General features: G+C 53.0%; 1 protein-coding gene across 6 annotated transcripts in view; it reads left to right on the top strand.

Annotated features, from left to right (window-relative positions):
• The first annotated feature begins 1,363 nt into the window (after positions 1 to 1,363).
• Positions 1,364 to 21,988, top strand: part of LOC123757471 (uncharacterized) — a 63,474-nt gene continuing 42,849 nt past the window's right edge. For 4 of the 6 annotated variants that reach the window (XR_006772752.2, XR_006772754.2, XM_045741131.2 and 1 more), the window contains exon 1: positions 1,365 to 1,634. Coding sequence is in view for 4 of the 6 variants with exons in the window: in XM_045741131.2 (XP_045597087.1) it covers positions 1,458 to 1,634 (177 nt within the window). In the remaining 2 variants the exon portion in view is untranslated. Of the gene's footprint in view, positions 1,635 to 21,988 lie in introns of all 6 variants that reach the window. The other 2 variants (XM_045741128.2, XM_045741129.2) reach the window with 1 other exon arrangement.

Here is a 21,988-nt window from a genome sequence, read left to right as displayed (position 1 = left end):
ACTAGAGATGGGGGCCCTCAGGGCTTGTGTGCCCCGTCGAGGTCACTAGAGATGGGGGCCCTCAGGGCTTGTGTCCCCCGTCGAGGCCACTAGAGATGGGGGCCCTCAGGGCTTGTGTGCCCCGTCGAGGCCACTAGAGGAGGGGGGCCCTCAGGGCTTGTGTGCCCCGTCGAGGCCACTAGAGATGGGGGCCCTCAGGGCTTGTGTGCCCCGTCGAGGTCACTAGAGATGGGGGCCCTCAGGGCTTGTGTCCCCCGTCGAGGCCACTAGAGATGGGGGCCCTCAGGGCTTGTGTCCCCCGTCGAGGCCACTAGAGGAGGGGGCCCTCAGGGCTTGTGTCCCCCGTCGAGGCCACTAGAGATGGGGGCCCTCAGGGCTTGTGTGCCCCGTCGAGGTCACTAGAGATGGGGGCCCTCAGGGCTTGTGTCCCCCGTCGAGGCCACTAGAGATGGGGGCCCTCAGGGCTTGTGTGCCCCGTCGAGGCCACTAGAGGAGGGGGGCCCTCAGGGCTTGTGTGCCCCGTCGAGGCCACTAGAGATGGGGGCCCTCAGGGCTTGTGTGCCCCGTCGAGGTCACTAGAGATGGGGGCCCTCAGGGCTTGTGTCCCCCGTCGAGGCCACTAGAGATGGGGGCCCTCAGGGCTTGTGTCCCCCGTCGAAGCCACTAGAGGAGGGGGCCCTCAGGGCTTGTGTCCCCCGTCGAGGCCACTAAAGATGGGGGCCCTCAGGGCTTGTGTCCCCCGTCGAGGCCACTAGAGGAGGGGGCCCTCAGGGCTTGTGTCCCCCGTCGAGGCCACTAGAGATGGGGGCCCTCAGGGCTTGTGTCCCCCGTCGAGGCCACTAGAGGTTGCTGTGGGAGGGGAAGTGAGTGTGGGAGGGTTTAGCCTGGGAGAGTAGCTTGGGATGTGGGTGGTGCTTACTGTGGAGGCCGGCGAACATGAGACGGTGAGGAAGGTGACTGTAATAGGTGTTAGCGAGGGTGTCGTAGCCTCCCTGGCCCTCTCCCACCCTCTCTCTCCCTCCCACCCTCTCTCCCTCCCACTACCACTCTCCCATACTCTCCCACAAGGCTTCACTCACCCCCACCAGCGCCCCCACACCATCTTGCCCCAACGAAATCGTGTTACAGCGTTCGAGAGCGTGTGAGACTTGAAGTGTAACGGACACAACCTGCCAGAAATACTCTCCTGCTGTGAGCACAGGCCTTTAGCCGCCATGTTGCTCTGTCCAACGTTCAAACAGCTTCAAACCCACCGTTGGATACCGTCGCGAAAGGCATTGGCGGCGCCCGAATGATTCTGAGGCGGGCGGTGGGCGGTGGGCGGGGTTGTGGCAGCAGGTGGAGTGGTGCCAAGGAGGTGTGGCACAGTGCCTAGGGTCGTTCAGTGTTGCCCAGAAAGTCAGCGCGTGCACAAGGCTCTTCCTCTCTCACTAACAACTCCGCTACACTCGCCCGAAATGAGTTGGCCGTCAGCCTACGGTTACAAGTACACTCCCATCGGCCTCCGCCAGCGGGAGAAGAAGGATGACGCCTCAGGCACGCGTTCCATCTGCACCACCGTCCACCTGCCACAAGGGGGACACCTGCTGGACATCGAGAGGCAGTATGGTATCGATGGATCCATGTCCAAACGGGTGAGTGGATGATACGTGTGTGGTAAGCAACAGTTATATACAGCCGGTGACACCTGTTGGTCGCTGCGAGGCAAACAGGTGCCTACTCTCACACACGCACACACACACACACACGCACACACACACACACACGCACACACACACACACGCACGCACACATCAAGACCCAAAGTATCCTTCAAGCACACTCTCACTAGCTTCAGATTGTCTGGGCTTCACATCTAACACAATCACATTCTTCAAGACCCTTAAACACCATCAACAAAACGACGATGAAGAATTCATCTCACTCAACGTCTGAGTGTCGTGCTGCCGTCGTGTCTAAGAACACCGTCGTTATGTGTCGCTGAACGACATGTGTAAACACGTCAGAAAATGTATTTTGTGTATTGGAAATGTAACTTGAATATGGAAATGTATTTTCTTGAATCAATGATGAAAAACAGAAAATAAAAATTAGGGATATATAGCCTTTTTGGGTGGTGCTGTGTTGTGATGGGTGGTGCTGTGTTGTGATGGGTGGTGCTGTGTTGTGATGGGTGGTGCTGTGTTGTGATGGGTGGTGCTGTGTTGTGATGGGTGGTGCTGTGATGTGATGGGTGGTGCTGTGTTCTGATGGTTGGTGCTGTGTTGTGATGGGTTGTGCTGTATTTTGATGATTTGTGCAGTACTGTGAAGGATGGTGCTGTGATGTGGTGAGTGGTGCTGTGTTGTGATGGGTGGTGCTGTGTTGTGATGGGTGGTGCTGTGATGTGATGGGTGGTGCTGTGTTGTGATGGTTGGTGCTGTGTTGTGATGGGTTGTGCTGTATTGTGATGATTTGTGCAGTACTGTGAAGGATGGTGTTGTGATGTGGTGAGTGGTGCTGTGTTGTGATGGGTGGTGCTGTGTTGTGATGGGTGGTGCTGTGTTGTGATGATTTGTGCTCTGTTGTGATAGATGGTGCTGTCTTGTGAAGGATGGTGCTGTGTTGTGATGGGTGGTGCTGTGTTGTGATGGATGGTGCTGTGTTGTGATGGGTGGTGCTGTGTTGTGATGGGTGGTGCTGTGTTGTAATGGATGGTGCTGTGTTGTGATGGGTGGTGCTGTGTTGTGATAATTTGTGCTGTGTTGTGATGGGTAGTGCTGTGTTGTGATGGGTGGTGCTGTGTTGTGATGGTTGGTATATTGTTGTGATGGGTGGTGCTGTGTTATGATGGTTGGTGCTGTGTTATGATGGGTGGTGCTGTGTTATGATGGGTGATGCTGTGTTGTTATGGTGCTGTGTTGTGATGGGTGGTGTTGTGTTTTAATGGGTTGTGCTGTGTTATGATGGTTGGTGCTGTGTTATGATGGGTGGTGCTGTGTTATGATGGGTGGTGATGTGTTATGATGGTTGGTGCTGTGTTGTGATGGGTGGTGCTGTGTTGTGATGGGTGGTGCTGTGTTGTGATGGGTGGTGCTGTGTTATGATGGTTGGTGCTGTGTTATGATGGGTGATGCTGTGTTATGATGGGTGGTGCTGTGTTGTGATGGGTGGTGCTGTGTTGTGATGGATGGTGCTGTGTTGTGATGGGTGGTGCTGTGTTGTGGTGGGTGGTGCTGTGTTATAATGGGTAGTGCTGTGTTGTGATGGGTAGTGCTGTGTTGTGATGGTGCTGTGTTGTGATGGGTGGTGCTGTGTTGTGATGGGTGGTGCTGTGTTGTGATGGTGCTGTGTTGTGATGGGTGGTGCTGTGTTGTGATGGTGCTGTGTTGTGATGGTGCTGTGTTGTGATTGGTGGTGCTGTGTTGTGATTGGTGGTGCTGCGTTATAGTGGGTGGTGTTGTGTTATGATGGGTAGTGCTGTGTTATGATGGGTAGTGCTGTGTTGTGATGGTGCTGTGTTGTGATGGTGCTGTGTTGTGATTGGTGGTGCTGTGTTGTGATGGGTGGTGCTGCGTTATAGTGGGTGGTGTTGTGTTATGATGGGTAGTGCTGTGTTATAATGGGTAGTGCTGTGTTGTGATGGTGCTGTGTTGTGATGGTGCTGTGTTGTGATTGGTGGTGCTGTGTTGTGATGGGTGGTGCTGCGTTATAGTGGGTGGTGTTGTGTTATGATGGGTAGTGCTGTGTTATAATGGGTAGTGCTGTGTTGTGATGGTGCTGTGTTGTGATGGTGCTGTGTTGTGATTGGTGGTGCTGTGTTGTGATGGGTGGTGCTGCGTTATAGTGGGTGGTGTTGTGTTATGATGGGTAGTGCTGTGTTATAATGGGTAGTGCTGTGTTGTGATGGTGCTGTGTTGTGATGGTGCTATGTTGTGATGGTGCTGTGTTGTGATGGTGCTGTGTTGTGATGGTTGGTGCTGTGTTGTGATGGGTGGTGCAGTGTTGTGATGGTGCTGTGTTGTGATGGTGCTGTGTTGTGATGGTGCTGTGTTGTGATGATGCTGTTTTGTGATGGTTGGTGCTGTGTTGTGATGGGTGGTGCTGTGTTGTGATGGTGCTGTGTTGTGATGGGTAGTGCTGTGTTGTGATGGGTGGTGCTGTGTTGTGATGGTTGGTATATTGTTGTGATGGGTGGTGCTGTGTTATGATGGTTGGTGCTGTGTTATGATGGGTGGTGCTGTGTTATGATGGGTGGTGCTGTGTTATGATGGGTGGTGCTGTGTTATGATGGTTGGTGCTGTGTTGTGATGAGTGGTGCTGTGTTATGATGGTTGGTGCTGTGTTATGATGGGTGGTGCTGTGTTATGATGGTTGGTGCTGTGTTATGATGGTTGGTGCTGTGTTATGATGGTTGGTGCTGTGTTATGATGGTTGGTGCTGTGTTATGATGGTTGGTGCTGTGTTATGATGGGTGGTGCTGTGTTATGATGGTTGGTGCTGTGCTATAATGGTTGGTGCTGTGTTATGATGGGTGGTGCTGTGTTATGATGGTTGGTGCTGTGTTATGATGGTTGGTGCTGTGTTATGATGGGTGGTGCTGTGTTATGATAATTGGTGCTGTGTTATGATGGGTGATGCTGTGTTATGATGGTTGGTGCTGTGTTATGATGGGTGGTGCTGTGTTGTGATGGTGCTGTGTTATGATGGGTGGTGCTGTGTTGTGATGGGTGGTGCTGTGTTGTGATGGGTGGTGCTGTGTTGTGATGGGTGGTGCTGTGTTGTGATGGGTGGTGCTGTGTTGTCATGGGTGGTGCTGTGTTATGATGGTTGGTGCTGTGTTGTGATGGTTGGTGCTGTGTTATGATGGGTGGTGCTGTGTTGTGATGGTGCTGTGTTATGATGGGTGGTGCTGTGTTGTGATGGGTGGTGCTGTGTTGTGATGGGTGGTGCTGTGTTGTGATGGGTGGTGCTGTGTTGTGATGGGTGGTGCTGTGTTATGATGGGTGGTGCTGTGTTGTGATGGGTGGTGCTGTGTTGTGATGGGTGGTGCTGTGTTATGATGGTTGGTGCTGTGTTGTGATGGGTGGTGCTGTGTTATGATGGGTGGTGCTGTGTTGTGATGGGTGGTGCTGTGTTGTTAAACCCACAGGTCCTCTCCTGAGAGTCACAACAGCCTCGTTAACAACACACTTCAACACTACTGGGAAGTCAATCATATTGACTCAATAACCAATAATATATTGACTTACTAATTTCTTGGTAATGCCGTCAGGGTCCTCCTGATCAAGGCGGCTGTGGTGGGAAGCATTGTGTGATGTTGAGATGCTTTAGGACCATAGAGTCGTAAGTGATTATGTATCATATTAAATACTTTTGTTTTCACTGGAGGGAGTAGTGAAAAGTGCCATAGTGACAATGCCATATGTGGATAGTGCCATAGTGACAATGCCTTATGTGGACATTGTCATTGATGAACAGTGCCATTGGTGGACAGTTTCATTGCTGGATTGGTGGACAGTGCCATTAATTGGCAGTCCCATTGGTGGACAGTGCCATTGGTTGACAGTGCCATTGGTGGACAGTGCCATTGGTGGACAGTGCCATTGGTGGGTAGTGCCATAGAGTGTGGTTGACACCACACTCCAGTGTCACTGTGAGCCACCACCACCACACTCCAGTGTCACTGTGAACCACCACCACCACACTCCAGTGTCACTGTGAACCACCACCACCACACTCCAGTGTCACTGTGAACAACCACCACCACAACCGCACTCCAGTGTCACTGTGAACCACCAACACCACCACCACCACACTCCAGTGTCACTGTGAACCACCAACACCACAACCACACTCCAGTGTCACTGTGAACCACCACCACCACACTCCAGTGTCATTGTGAACCACCACCACACTCCAGTGTCACTGTGAACCACCAACACCACCACCACACTCCAGTGTCACTGTGAACCACCAACACCACACTCCAGTGTCACTGTGAACCACCAACACCACACTCCAGTGTCACTGTGAACCACCAACACCACACTCCAGTGTCACTGTGAACCACCAACACCACACTCCAGTGTCACTGTGAACCACCACCAACACACTCCAGTGTCACTGTGAACCACCAACACCACACTCCAGTGTCACTGTGAACCACCAACACCACACTCCAGTGTCACTGTGAACCACCAACACTACACTCCAGTGTTACTGTGAACCACCACCACCACACTCCAGTGTCACTGTGAACCACCACCACCACCCTCCAGTGTCACTGTGAACCACCACCACCACACTCCAGTGTCTTTGTGAACCACCACCACCACACTCCAGTGTCACTGTGAACCACCACCAACACCACCACACTCCAGTGTCACTGTGAACCACTACCACCACACTCCAGTATCACTGTGAACCACCAACACCACACTACAGTGTCACTGTGAACCACCAACACCACACTCCAGTGTCACTGTGAATCAACAACACCACACTCCATTGTCACTGTGAACCACCAACACCACACTACAGTGTCACTGTGAACCACCAACACCACACTCCAGTGTCACTGTGAACCACCAACACCACCACACTCCAGTGTCACTGTGAACCACCACCACCACACTACAGTGTCACTGTGAACCACCAACACCACACTACAGTGTCACTGTGAACCACCACCACCACACTACAGTGTCACTGTGAACCACCAACACCACACTACAGTGTCACTGTGAACCACCAACACCACACTCCAGTGTCACTGTGAACCACCACCACCACACTACAGTGTCACTGTGAACCACCACCACCACACTCCAGTGTCACTGTGAACCACCACCACCACACTCCAGTGTCACTGTGAACCACCAACACCACACTCCAGTGTCACTGTGAACCACCAACACCACCACACTCCAGTGTCACTGTGAACCACCAACACCACACTCCAGTGTCACTGTGAACCACCAACACCACACTACAGTGTCACTGTGAACCACCACCACCACACTCCAGTGTCACTGTGAACCACCAACACCACCACACTCCAGTGTCACTGTGAACCACCAACACCACACTCCAGTGTCGCTGTGAAAAACCAACACCACACTCCAGTGTCACTGTGAACCACCAACACCACACTCCAGTGTCACTGTGAACCACCACCACCACACTCCAGTGTCACTGTGAACCACCACCACCACACTCCAGTGTCACTGTGAACCATCAACACCACACTCCATTGTCACTGTGAACCACCAACACCACACTCCAGGGTCGCTGTGAACCACCAACACCACACTCCAGTGTCGCTGTGAACCACCAACACCACACTCCAGTGTCACTGTGGATCACCACCACCACCACCACCACCACACTCCAGTGTCACTGTGAACCACCAACACCACAACCACACTCCAGTGTCACTGTGAACCACCACCACCACACTCCAGTGTCATTGTGAACCACCACCACACTCCAGTGTCACTGTGAACCACCAACACCACCACACTCCAGTGTCACTGTGAACCACCAACACCACACTCCAGTGTCACTGTGAACCACCAACACCACACTCCAGTGTCACTGTGAACCACCAACACCACACTCCAGTGTCACTGTGAACCACCACCAACACACTCCAGTGTCACTGTGAACCACCAACACCACACTCCAGTGTCACTGTGAACCACCAACACCACACTCCAGTGTCACTGTGAACCACCAACACTACACTCCAGTGTTACTGTGAACCACCACCACCACACTCCAGTGTCACTGTGAACCACCACCACCACACTCCAGTGTCACTGTGAACCACCACCACCACACTCCAGTGTCTTTGTGAACCACCACCACCACACTCCAGTGTCACTGTGAACCACCACCAACACCACCACACTCCAGTGTCACTGTGAACCACCACCACCACACTCCAGTGTCTTTGTGAACCACCACCACCACACTCCAGTGTCACTGTGAACCACCACCAACACCACCACACTCCAGTGTCACTGTGAACCACTACCACCACACTCCAGTATCACTGTGAACCACCAACACCACACTCCAGTGTCACTGTGAATCAACAGCACCACACTCCAGTGTCACTGTGAACCACCAACACCACACTACAGTGTCACTGTGAACCACCACCACCACACTCCAGTGTCACTGTGAACCACCAACACCACACTCCAGTGTCACTGTGAATCAACAACACCACACTCCAGTGTCACTGTGAACCACCAACACCACACTACAGTGTCACTGTGAACCACCACCACCACACTCCAGTGTCACTGTGAACCACCAACACCACACTCCAGTGTCACTGTGAACCACCAACACCACACTCCAGTGTCACTGTGAACCACCACCACCACACTCCAGTGTCACTGTGAACCACCAACACCACACTCCAGTGTCGCTGTGAAAAACCAACACCACACTCCAGTGTCACTGTGAACCACCAACACCACACTCCAGTGTCGCTGTGAAAAACCAACACCACACTCCAGTGTCACTGTGAACCACCAACACCACACTCCAGTGTCACTGTGAACCACCACCACCACACTCCAGTGTCACTGTGAACCACCACCACCACACTCCAGTGTCACTGTGAACCACCAACACCACACTCCAGTGTCGCTGTGAACCACCAACACCACACTCCAGTGTCGCTGTGAACCACCAACACCACACTCCAGTGTCACTGTGGACCACCACCACCACACTCCAGTGTCACTGTGAACCACCAACACCACACTCCAGTGTCACTGTGAACCACCAACACCACACTCCAGTGTCACTGTGAACCACCACCACCACGACCACACTCCAGTGTCACTGTGAACCACCACCACCACACTCCAGTGTCACTGTGAACCACCAACACCACCACACTCCAGTGTCACTGTGAACCACCACCACCACCACACTCCAGTGTCACTGTGAACCACCAACACCATACTCCAGTGTCACTGTGAACCACCACCACCACCACACTCCAGTGTCACTGTGAACCACCAACACCACCACACTCCAGTGTCACTGTGAACCACCAACACCACACTCCAGTGTCACTGTGAACCACCACCACCACCACACTCCAGTGTCACTGTGAACCACCACCACCACCACTCTCCAGTGTCACTGTGAACCACCACCACCACACTCCAGTGTCACTGTGAACCACCACCACCACACTCCAGTGTCACTGTGAACCACCACCACCACACTCCAGTGTCACTGTGAACCACCACCACCACCACACTCCAGTGTCACTGTGAACCACCACCACCACCACCACACTCCAGTGTCACTGTGAACCACCAACACAACACTCCAGTGTCACTGTGAACCACCACCACCACCACCACACTCCAGTGTCACTGTGAACCACCACTACCACCACCACACTCCAGTGTCACTGTGAACTACCAACACCACCATCACACTCCAGTGTCACTGTGAACCACCACCACCACCACACTCCAGTGTCACTGTGAACCACCACCACCACACTCCAGTGTCACTGTGAACCACCACCACCACCACACTCCAGTGTCACTGTGAACCACCACCACCACCACCACACTCCAGTGTCACTGTGAACCACCACCACCACCACCACACTCCAGTGTCACTGTGAACTACCAACACCACCACCACACTCCAGTGTCACTGTGAACCACCACCACCACCAACACACTCCAGTGTCACTGTGAACTACCAACACCAACACCACACTCCAGTGTCACTGTGAACCACCACCACCACACTCCAGTGTCACTGTGAACCACCACCACCACACTCCAGTGTCACTGTGAACCACCAACACAACACTCCAGTGTCACTGTGAACCACCACCACCACCACCACACTCCAGGGTCACTGTGAACCACCACCACCACACTCCAGTGTCACTGTGAACCACCACCAACACAACACTCCAGTGTCACTGTGAACCACCACCACCACACTCCAGTGTCACTGTGAACCACCACCACCACCACACTCCAGTGTCACTGTGAACCACCACCACCACACTCCAGTGTCAATGTGAACCACCACAACCACACTCCAGTGTCACTGTGAACCACCACCACCACCACACTCCAGTGTCACTGTGAACCACCACCACCACCACCACACTCCAGTGTCACTGTGAACCACCAACACCACCACACTCCAGTGTCACTGTGAACCACCAACACCACACTCCAGTGTCACTGTGAACCACCACCACCACACTCCAGTGTCACTGTGAACCACCACCACCACCACCACACTCCAGTGTCACTGTGAACCACCAACACCACCACTACACTCCAGTGTCACTGTGAACCACCACCACCACCACACTCCAGTGTCACTGTGAACCACCACCACCACCACCACACTCCAGTGTCACTGTGAACCACCACCACCACCACACTCCAGTGTCACTGTGAACCACCAACACCACCACACTCCAGTGTCACTGTGAACCACCACCACCACCACACTCCAGTGTCACTGTGAACCACCACCACCACCACACTCCAGTGTCACTGTGAACCACCAACACCACCACACTCCAGTGTCACTGTGAACCACCAACACCACCACACTCCAGTGTCACTGTGAACCACCACCACCACACTCCAGTGTCACTGTGAACCACCACCACCACCACACTCCAGTGTCACTGTGAACCACCACCACCACACTCCAGTGTCACTGTGAACCACCACCACCACCATCACACTCTAGTGTCACTGTGAACCACCACCACCACACTCCAGTGTCACTGTGAACCACCACCACAACCACACTCCAGTGTCATTGTGAACCACTCGACCACCACCACACTCCAGTGTCATTGTGAACCACCACCACCACCACACTCCAGTGTCACTGTGAACCACCAACACCACACTCCAGTGTCACTGTGAACCACCACCACCTCCACCACACTCCAGTGTCACTGTGAACCACCACCACCACCACACTCCAGTGTCAATGTGAACCACCACCACCACCTCACTCCAGTGTCACTGTGAACCAACAACACCACACTCCAGTGTCACTGTGAACCACCACCACCACCTCACTCCAGTGTCACTGTGAACCACCACCACCACACTCCAGTGTCACTGTGAACCACCAACACCACCACACTCCAGTGTCACTGTGAACCACCACCACCACCACCACACTCCAGTGTCACTGTGAACTACCAACACCACCACCACACTCCAGTGTCACTGTGAACCACCACCACCACCACCACACTCCAGTGTCACTGTGAACTACCAACACCAACACCACACTCCAGTGTCACTGTGAACCACCACCACCACACTCCAGTGTCACTGTGAACCACCACCACCACACTCCAGTGTCACTGTGAACCACCAACACAACACTCCAGTGTCACTGTGAACCACCACCACCACCACCACACTCCAGGGTCACTGTGAACCACCACCACCACACTCCAGTGTCACTGTGAACCACCACCAACACAACACTCCAGTGTCACTGTGAACCACCACCACCACACTCCAGTGTCACTGTGAACCACCACCACCACCACACTCCAGTGTCACTGTGAACCACCACCACCACACTCCAGTGTCAATGTGAACCACCACAACCACACTCCAGTGTCACTGTGAACCACCACCACCACCACACTCCAGTGTCACTGTGAACCACCACCACCACCACCACTCCAGTGTCACTGTGAACCACCAACACCACCACACTCCAGTGTCACTGTGAACCACCAACACCACACTCCAGTGTCACTGTGAACCACCACCACCACACTCCAGTGTCACTGTGAACCACCACCACCACCACCACACTCCAGTGTCACTGTGAACCACCAACACACCACTACACTCCAGTGTCACTGTGAACCACCACCACCACCACCACACTCCAGTGTCACTGTGAACCACCACCACCCACCACACTCCAGTGTCACTGTGAACCACCAACACCACCACACTCCAGTGTCACTGTGAACCACCAACACCACCACACTCCAGTGTCACTGTGAACCACCAACACCACCACACTCCAGTGTCACTGTGAACCACCACCACCACCACACTCCAGTGTCACTGTGAACCACCAACACCACCACACTCCAGTGTCACTGTGAACCACCAACACCACCACACTCCAGTGTCACTGTGAACCACCACCACCACACTCCAGTGTCACTGTGAACCACCACCACCACCACACTCCAGTGTCACTGTGAACCACCACCACCACACTCCAGTGTCACTGTGAACCACCACCACCACCATCACACTCTAGTGTCACTGTGAACCACCACCACCACACTCCAGTGTCACTGTGAACCACCACCACAACCACACTCCAGTGTCATTGTGAACCACTCGACCACCACCACACTCCAGTGTCATTGTGAACCACCACCACCACCACACTCCAGTGTCACTGTGAACCACCAACACCACACTCCAGTGTCACTGTGAACCACCACCACCTCCACCACACTCCAGTGTCACTGTGAACCACCACCACCACCACCACACTCCAGTGTCAATGTGAACCACCACCACCACCTCACTCCAGTGTCACTGTGAACCAACAACACCACACTCCAGTGTCACTGTGAACCACCACCACCACCTCACTCCAGTGTCACTGTGAACCACCACCACCACATTCCAGTGTCACTGTGAACCACCAACACCACCACACTCCAGTGTCACTGTGAACCACCACCACCACCACCACACTCCAGTGTCACTGTGAACCACCACCACCACACTCCAGTGTCACTGTGAACCACCACCAACACACTCCAGTGTCACTGTGAACCTCCACCACCACCACACTCCAGTGTCACTGTGAACCACCACCACCACCTCACTCCAGTGTCACTGTGAACCACCACCACCACCTCACTCCAGTGTCACTGTGAACCACCAACACCACCACACTCCAGTGTCACTGTGAACCACCACCACCACACTCCAGTGTCACTGTGAACCACCAACACCACCACACTCCAGTGTCACTGTGAACCACCAACACCACCACACTCCAGTGTCACTGTGAACCACCACCACCACCACACTCCAGTGTCACTGTGAACCACCAACACCACCACACTCTAGTGTCACTGTGAACCACCAACACCACCACACTCCAGTGTCACTGTGAACCACCAACACCACACTCCAGTGTCACTGTGAACCACCAACACCACACTCCAGTGTCACTGTGAACTACCAACACCACACTCCAGTGTCACTGTGAACCACCACCACCACACTCCAGTGTCACTGTGAACCACCAACACCACACTCCAGTGTCACTGTGAACCACCATCACCTCACTCCAGTGTCACTGTGAACCACCACCACCACCACACTCCAGTGTCACTGTGAACCACCAACACCACCACACTCCAGTGTCACTGTGAACCACCAACACCACCACACTCCAGTGTCACTGTGAACCACCAACACCACACTCCAGTGTCACTGTGAACCACCATCACCACACTCCAGTGTCACTGTGAACCAACACCACCACACTCCAGTGTCACTGTGAACCAACACCACCACACTCCAGTGTCACTGTGAACCACCATCACCACACTCAGTGTCACTGTGAACCACCACCACCACACTCCAGTGTCACTGTGAACCAACACCACACACACTCCAGTGTCACTGTGAACCACCAACACCCACACTCCAGTGTCACTGTGAACCACCATCACCTCACTCCAGTGTCACTGTGAACCACCACCACCACCACACTCCAGTGTCACTGTGAACCACCAACACAATACTCCAGTGTCACTGTGAACCACCAACACAATACTCCAGTGTCCACTGTGAACCACCAACACCACACTCCAGTGTCACTGTGAACCACCAACACCACACTACAGTACGTGTCACTGTGAACCACCAACACCACACTCCAGTGTCGCTGTGAACCACCAACACCACACTCCAGTGTCACTGTGAACCACCAACACCACACTCCAGTGTCACTGTGAACCACCACCACCACCACCACACTCCAGTGTCACTGTGAACCATCACCACCTCACTCCAGTGTCACTATGAACCACCAACACCACACTCCAGTGTCACTGTGAACCACCAACACCACACTCCAGTGTCACTGTGAACCACCACCACCACACTCCAGTGTCACTGTGAACCACCACCACCACACTCCAGTGTCACTGTGAACCACCAACACCACCACCACACTCCAGTGTCACTGTGAAACCACCACCACCACACTCCAGTGTCACTGTGAACCACCAACACCACCACACTCCAGTGTCACTGTGAACCACCACCACCACACTCCAGTGTCACTGTGAACCACCAACACCACCACACTCCAGTGTCACTCTGAACCACCAACACCACCACACTCCAGTGTCACTGTGAACCACCAACACCACCACACTCCAGTGTCACTCTGAACCACCAACACCACCACACTCCAGTGTCACTGTGAACCACCAACACCACACACTACAGTGTCACTGTGAACCACCAACACCACCACACTCCAGTGTCACTTTGAAACCACCAACACCACACTCCAGTGTCACTGTGAACCACCACCACCACCACCACACTCTAGTGTCACTGTGAACCACCAACACCACACTACAGTGTCACTGTGAACCACCACCACCACACTCCAGTGTCACTGTGAACCACCACCACCACCACCACACTCCAGTGTCACTGTGAACCACCACCACCACACTACAGTGTCACTGTGAACCACCAACACCACCACACTCCAGTGTCACTGTGAACCACCAACACCACCACACTCCAGTGTCACTGTAAACCACCACCACCACCACACTCCAGTGTCACTGTAAACCACCACCACCACCACACTCCAGTGTCACTGTGAACCACCAACACCACCACACTCCAGTGTCACTGTGAACCACCAACACCACCACACTCCAGTGTCACTGTGAACCACCACCACCACACTCAAGTGTCACTGTGAACCACCACCACCACCACACTCCAGTGTCACTGTGAACCACCACCACCACACTCCAGTGTCACTGTGAACCACCACCACACACCATCACACTCTAGTGTCACTGTGAACCACCACCACCACACACTCCAGTGTCACTGTGAACCACCACCACAAACCACACTCCAGTGTCATTGTGAACCACCACCACCACCACCACACTCCAGTGTCATTGTGAACCACCACCACCACCACACTCCAGTGTCACTGTGAACCACCAACACCACACTCCAGTGTCACTGTGAACCACCACCACCTCCACCACACTCCAGTGTCACTGTGAACCACCACCACCACCACACTCCAGTGTCAATGTGAACCACCACCACCACCTCACTCCAGTGTCACTGTGAACCAACAACACCACACTCCAGTGTCACTGTGACCACCACCACCACCTCACTCCAGTGTCACTGTGAACCACCACCACCACACTCCAGTGTCACTGTGACCACCAACACCACCACACTCCAGTGTCACTGTGAACCACCACCACCACCACCACACTCCAGTGTCCAATGTGAACGACCAACAACCACCACCACACTCCATTGTCACTGTGAACACCCACCACCACCACCACTTCCAGTGTCACTGTGAACTACAACCCTACACCACACTCCAGTGTCACTGTGAACCACCACCACCACCACTCCAGTGTCACTGTGAACCACCACCACCACACTCCAGTGTCACTGTGAACCACCAACACAACACTCCAGTGTCACTGTGAACCACCACCACCACCACCACACTCACGGGTCACTGTGAACCACCACCACCACACTCCAGTGTCACTGTGAACACACCACCACACACACTCCAGTGTCACTGTGAACCACCAACCACCACACTCCAGTGCACTGTGAACCACCACACCACCACACTCCAGTGTCACTGTGAACCACCAACCACCACACTCCAGTTCACTGTGAACCACCACCACACCACCACACTCCAGGGTCACTTGTGAACCATCCACCACCATCCACTACTCCAGTGTCACTATGAACCACACCACCACACCACCACATCCAGGTGTCACTGTGAACCACCAACACCACATCAGTGTCACTGTGAACCACCACCACACCTCCCAGTGTCACTTAGAGTAGAACCAACCACCACCACACTCCAGTGTACACTGTGAACCCACCAACACCACACCACGACTCCTAGTGTCACTGTGAACCACCAACCACCACCACCACCACTCCAGTGTCACTGTGAAACCACCAACCCCACCACACCTCCAGGTAGTCACTGTGAACCACCACACCCACCACACTCTTCAGATGTCACTGTGAACCAACCACCACCACCACACTCCAGTGTCACTCTAAGTAATGCACCAACCACCACCACCCACACTCCAGTGTCACTGTTGACACCACCAACACTCACCACACTCCAGTGTCACTGTAGAACCACCAACACCACCACACTCCAGTGTCACTGTTAACCACCACCACCACCACCACTACCCAGTGTCACTGTGAACCCACCACCACCACCACACTCCAGTGTCACTGTGAAAACCACCAACACCACCACACTCCAGTGTCACTGTGAACCACCACCACCACACTCAGTGTCACTGTGAACCACCACCACCACCACACTCCAGTGTCACTGTGAACCACCACCACCACACTCCAGTGTCACTGTGAACCACCACCACCACCATCACACTCTAGTGTCACTGTGAACACACACCACCACACCTCCAGTGTCACTGTGACCCACCACCACCACACTCCAGTGTCACTGTTGAACCACCACGACCACCACCACACCTCCAGTGTCATTGATAGAACCACCACCACCACCACAACTCCAGTGTCACTGTGAACCACCAACACCACACTCCAGTGTAACTGTGAACCACCACCACCTCCACCACACTCCAGTGTCACTGTGAACCACCACCACCACCACACACTCCAGTGTCAATGTGAACCACCACCACCACCTCACTCCAGTGTCACTGTGAACCAACAACACACTCCAGTGTCACTGTGAACCACCACCACCACCTCACTCCAGTGTCACTGTGAACCACCACCACCACATTCCAGTGTCACTGTGAACCACCAACACCACCACACTCCAGTGTCACTGTGAACCACCACCACCACCACACTCCAGTGTCACTGTGAACCACCACCACCACACTCCAGTGTCACTGTGAACCACCAACACACTCCAGTGTCACTGTGAACCTCCACCACCACCACACTCCAGTGTCACTGTGAACCACCACCACCACCTCACTCCAGTGTCACTGTGAACCACCACCACCACCTCACTCCAGTGTCACTGTGAACCACCAACACCACCACACTCCAGTGTCACTGTGAACCACCACCACCACACTCCAGTGTCACTGTGAACCACCAACACCACCACACTCCAGTGTCACTGTGAACCACCAACACCACCACACTCCAGTGTCACTGTGAACCACCACCACCACCACACTCCAGTGTCACTGTGAACCACCAACACCACCACACTCCTAGTTGTCACTGTGAACCACCAACACCACCACACTCCAGTGTCACTGTGAACCACCAACACCACACTCCAGTGTCACTGTGAACCACCTACAACCACACTCCAGTGTCACTGTGAACTACCAACACACACTCCAGTGTCACTGTGAACACCACCACCACCACACTCCAGTGTCACTGTGAACCACCAACACCACACTCCAGTGTCACTGTGAACCACCAATCACCTCACTCCAGTGTCACTTGTGAACCACCACCACCACCACACTCCAGTGTCACTGTGAACCACCAACACCACCACACTCCAGTGTCACTGTGAACCACCAACACCACCACACTCCAGTGTCACTGTGAACCACCAACACCACACTCCAGTGTCACTGTGAACCACCATCACCACACTCCAGTGTCACTGTGAACCAACACCACCACACTCCAGTGTCACTGTGAACCAACACCACCACACTCCAGTGTCACTGTGAACCACCATCACCACACTCCAGTGTCACTGTGAACCACCACCACCACACTCCAGTGTCACTGTGAACCAACACCACAACACTCCAGTGTCACTGTGAACCACCAACACCAACACTCCAGTGTCACTGTGAACCACCATCACCTCACTCCAGTGTCACTGTGAACCACACCACCACCACACTCCAGTGTCACTGTGAACCACCAACACAATACTCCAGTGTCACTGTGAACCACCAACCACAATACTCCAGTGTCACTGTGAACCACCAACACCACACTCCAGTGTCACTGTGAACCACCAACACCACACTACAGTACGTGTCACTGTGAACCACCAACACCACACTCCAGTGTCGCTGTGAACCACCAACACCACACTCCAGTGTCACTGTGAACCACCAACACCACACTCCAGTGTCACTGTGAACACCACCACCACCACCACACTCCAGTGTCACTGTGAAACCATCACACCTCACTCCAGTGTCACTATGAACCACCAACACCACACTCCAGTGTCACTGTGAACCACCAACACCACACTCCAGTGTCACTGTGAACCACCACCACCACACTCCAGTGTCACTGTGAACCACCACCACCACACTCCAGTGTCACTGTGAACCACCAACACCAACCACCACACTCCAGTGTCACTGTGAACCACCACACCACACTCCAGTGTCACTGTGAACCACCAACACCACCACACTCCAGTGTCACTGTGAACCACCACACCACACTCCAGTGTCACTGTGAACCACCAACACCACCCACACTCCAGTGTCACTCTGAACCACCAACACCACCACACTCCAGTGTCACTGTGAACCACCAACACCACCACACTCCAGTGTCACTCTGAACCACCAACACCACCACACTCCAGTGTCACTGTGAACCACCACCACCACACTACAGTGTCACTGTGAACCACCAACACCACCACACTCCAGTGTCACTTTGAACCACCAACACCACACTCCAGTGTCACTGTGAACCACCACCACCACCACCACACTCTAGTGTCACTGTGAACCACCAACACCACACTACAGTGTCACTGTGAACCACCACCACCACACTCCAGTGTCACTGTGAACCACCACCACCACCACCACACTCCAGTGTCACTGGTGAACCACCACCACCACACTACAGTGTCACTGTGAACCACCAACACCACCACACTCCAGTGTCACTGTGAACCACCAACACCACCACACTCCAGTGTCACTGTGAACCACCAACACCACCACACTCCAGTGTCACTGTGAACCACCAACACCACCACACTCCAGTGTCACTGTGAACCACCAACACCACCACACTCCAGTGTCACTGTGAACCACCAACACCACACTCCAGTGTCACTGTGAACCACCAACACAATACTCCAGTGTCACTGTGAACCACCAACACCACACTCCAGTGTCACTGTGAACCACCAACACCACACTACAGTGTCACTGTGAACCACCAACACCACACTCCAGTGTCACTGTGAACCACCAACACCACACTCCAGTGTCGCTGTGAACCACCAACACCACACTCCAGTGTCACTGTGAACCACCAACACCACACTCCAGTGTCACTGTGAACCACCACCACCACCACCACACTCCAGTGTCACTGTGAACCACCACCACCTCACTCCAGTGTCACTGTGAACCACCAACACCACACTCCAGTGTCACTGTGAACCACCAACACCACACTCCAGTGTCACTGTGAACCACCACCACCACACTCCAGTGTCACTGTGAACCACCACCACCACACTCCAGTGTCACTGTGAACCACCACCACCACACTCCAGTGTCACTGTGAACCACCAACACCACCACCACACTCCAGTGTCACTGTGAACCACCAACAACACCACACTCCAGTGTCACTGTGAACCACCACCACCACACTCCAGTGTCACTGTGAACCACCAACACCACCACCACACTCCAGTGTCACTGTGAACCACCAACACCACCACACTCCAGTGTCACTGTGAACCACCAACACCACCACACTCCAGTGTCACTGTGAACCACCAACACCACACTACAGTGTCACTGTGAACCACCAACACCACCACACTACAGTGTCACTGTGAACCACTACCACCACTACCACCACCACACTCCAGTGTCACTGTGAACCACCAACACCACCACACTACAGTGTCACTGTGAACCACCAACACCACCACACTCCAGTGTCACTCTGAACCACCAACACCGCAATACAGTTTGTTGATTCGTCATAGATTCAAGCAATCAGAGATCCACAGACTCACAGACTTGTGAGTCTGTGAGTCACAGACTCATATTGACTCACAGATTCCCATACTCACAGATCCATCGACTTTCAGATGCACATATTCCCTCCAGAACCACACTCGCGTCAGATTCATATTCACAGACTCATAGATTCACAGACTCATAGATTCCCAGACTCATAGACCCACAGACTCATAAAGTCTGTAACTCACAGACTCCTGCATACACACACAAAGAGAAGAGTTTCTTGTGTACTTGAAGGAAAAAACAAGGCACTCCAGAAATACCAGAGGCACTCAGGTGACCTGAGAGTGACGTGAGGTGCAGGCGTGAGTGACAGGGACACAAGTGTGCCTTATGGGCGTCTAGTGACAAGTGTAACGTGTGTGTTGGCTCATGGTAACATGTCCATGGTTGTGGCAGGTTGTGGACACCATTTGGAAAGGTGAAGACGCTGGTCGAGGGGAGTATAGCAGGAGAGGAACCAGGAGGAGGATTAGGAGGAGGATTAGGAGGATTAGGAGGATTAGGAGGATATTTACCCAGGATGCTGGCAGCTATTTCAGTACCTCTTTGTCTTCTTGTATCCTCAGGTGCCTACTTCACCTTGTTCTTCTCACCTCCTCCTCCTCCTCCTCCTCCTCCGCGCGTGGCCTCTATCCACCTATCCACTAGCATTCCAGACTTATTTTTAGCCGCCACGTCCCGACTTCAGCATCACTTTCATCCCATCTTCAAAGTCTGATTCATCTGTTCCTAAATCTCAATCAGACTTTTCAATTTTTTTTTAAGTTCCCCCTTTCTCTCAGTCTTCATAACTTCACAACTCCATTCTGTTATCCCTCTCTCGGCCTCTACAACATCACAACTCGATATCTTTAATCTATCGGTAGATTAAAGATATACAGGTTTCGTAAGTGACAGTTATTTGCTCAAAATAATCATTTTAATCATGATGGTCAATAGTTATAGAAACAAAAATAGAACACGTAACAATAGATATAATTTGGACAAATTTAGAAATTCAGGAAAGACCAGGGTAAATACTGGTTCGGTAACGGGGTTGTTGATTTGTAGAAAATTTTTTCGGGTAACATAATAGACGTGATATCTGTGGATTGTTTCAAGCGTAGGTTAGACGTACGTATATATATATATATATATATATATATATATATATATATATATATATATATATATATATAGACGAGTTTGGGTGGATATAAGGAGAAGATGCCTGGTACGGACCAATAGGAGCTGCTTCGCATGGGCTACCAATGAACTTTTTCCAGCATAGTTTGATGTTTATCGAGATGAAGACTCCATGCTGGTGCTGCATATGCGTCTGACGTACGTCTTCCATATTCAGATACATAAATACATACACAATAGGAGACTCGAACCGCCGACGGTGTGAGGCGAAAGCTCCTCCACTGAGCTATCGGGAGGTCTAATAGGGAAGATCTCCGAGGCAGGAAACCCCTGCCCAATTGAGAGTGTACACTTTCCCCCCCCCCCCCCCTCTAAAGCACATGAGAAATTGGTCATCCACGTACATGTAATATACATTGTCATCCACACTGTCGATGGAAATAAATATTTCATTCATTTTGGGCACTAGCTGACTCGAACTACCACTAACTA

Source organism: Procambarus clarkii, chromosome 19 (assembly GCF_040958095.1).
Source record: "Procambarus clarkii isolate CNS0578487 chromosome 19, FALCON_Pclarkii_2.0, whole genome shotgun sequence".
NCBI lineage: Eukaryota > Metazoa > Arthropoda > Malacostraca > Decapoda > Cambaridae > Procambarus > Procambarus clarkii.
The sequence above is the reverse complement of the archived record's forward strand: the minus strand, read 5'-3'. Positions and strand labels throughout refer to the sequence as shown.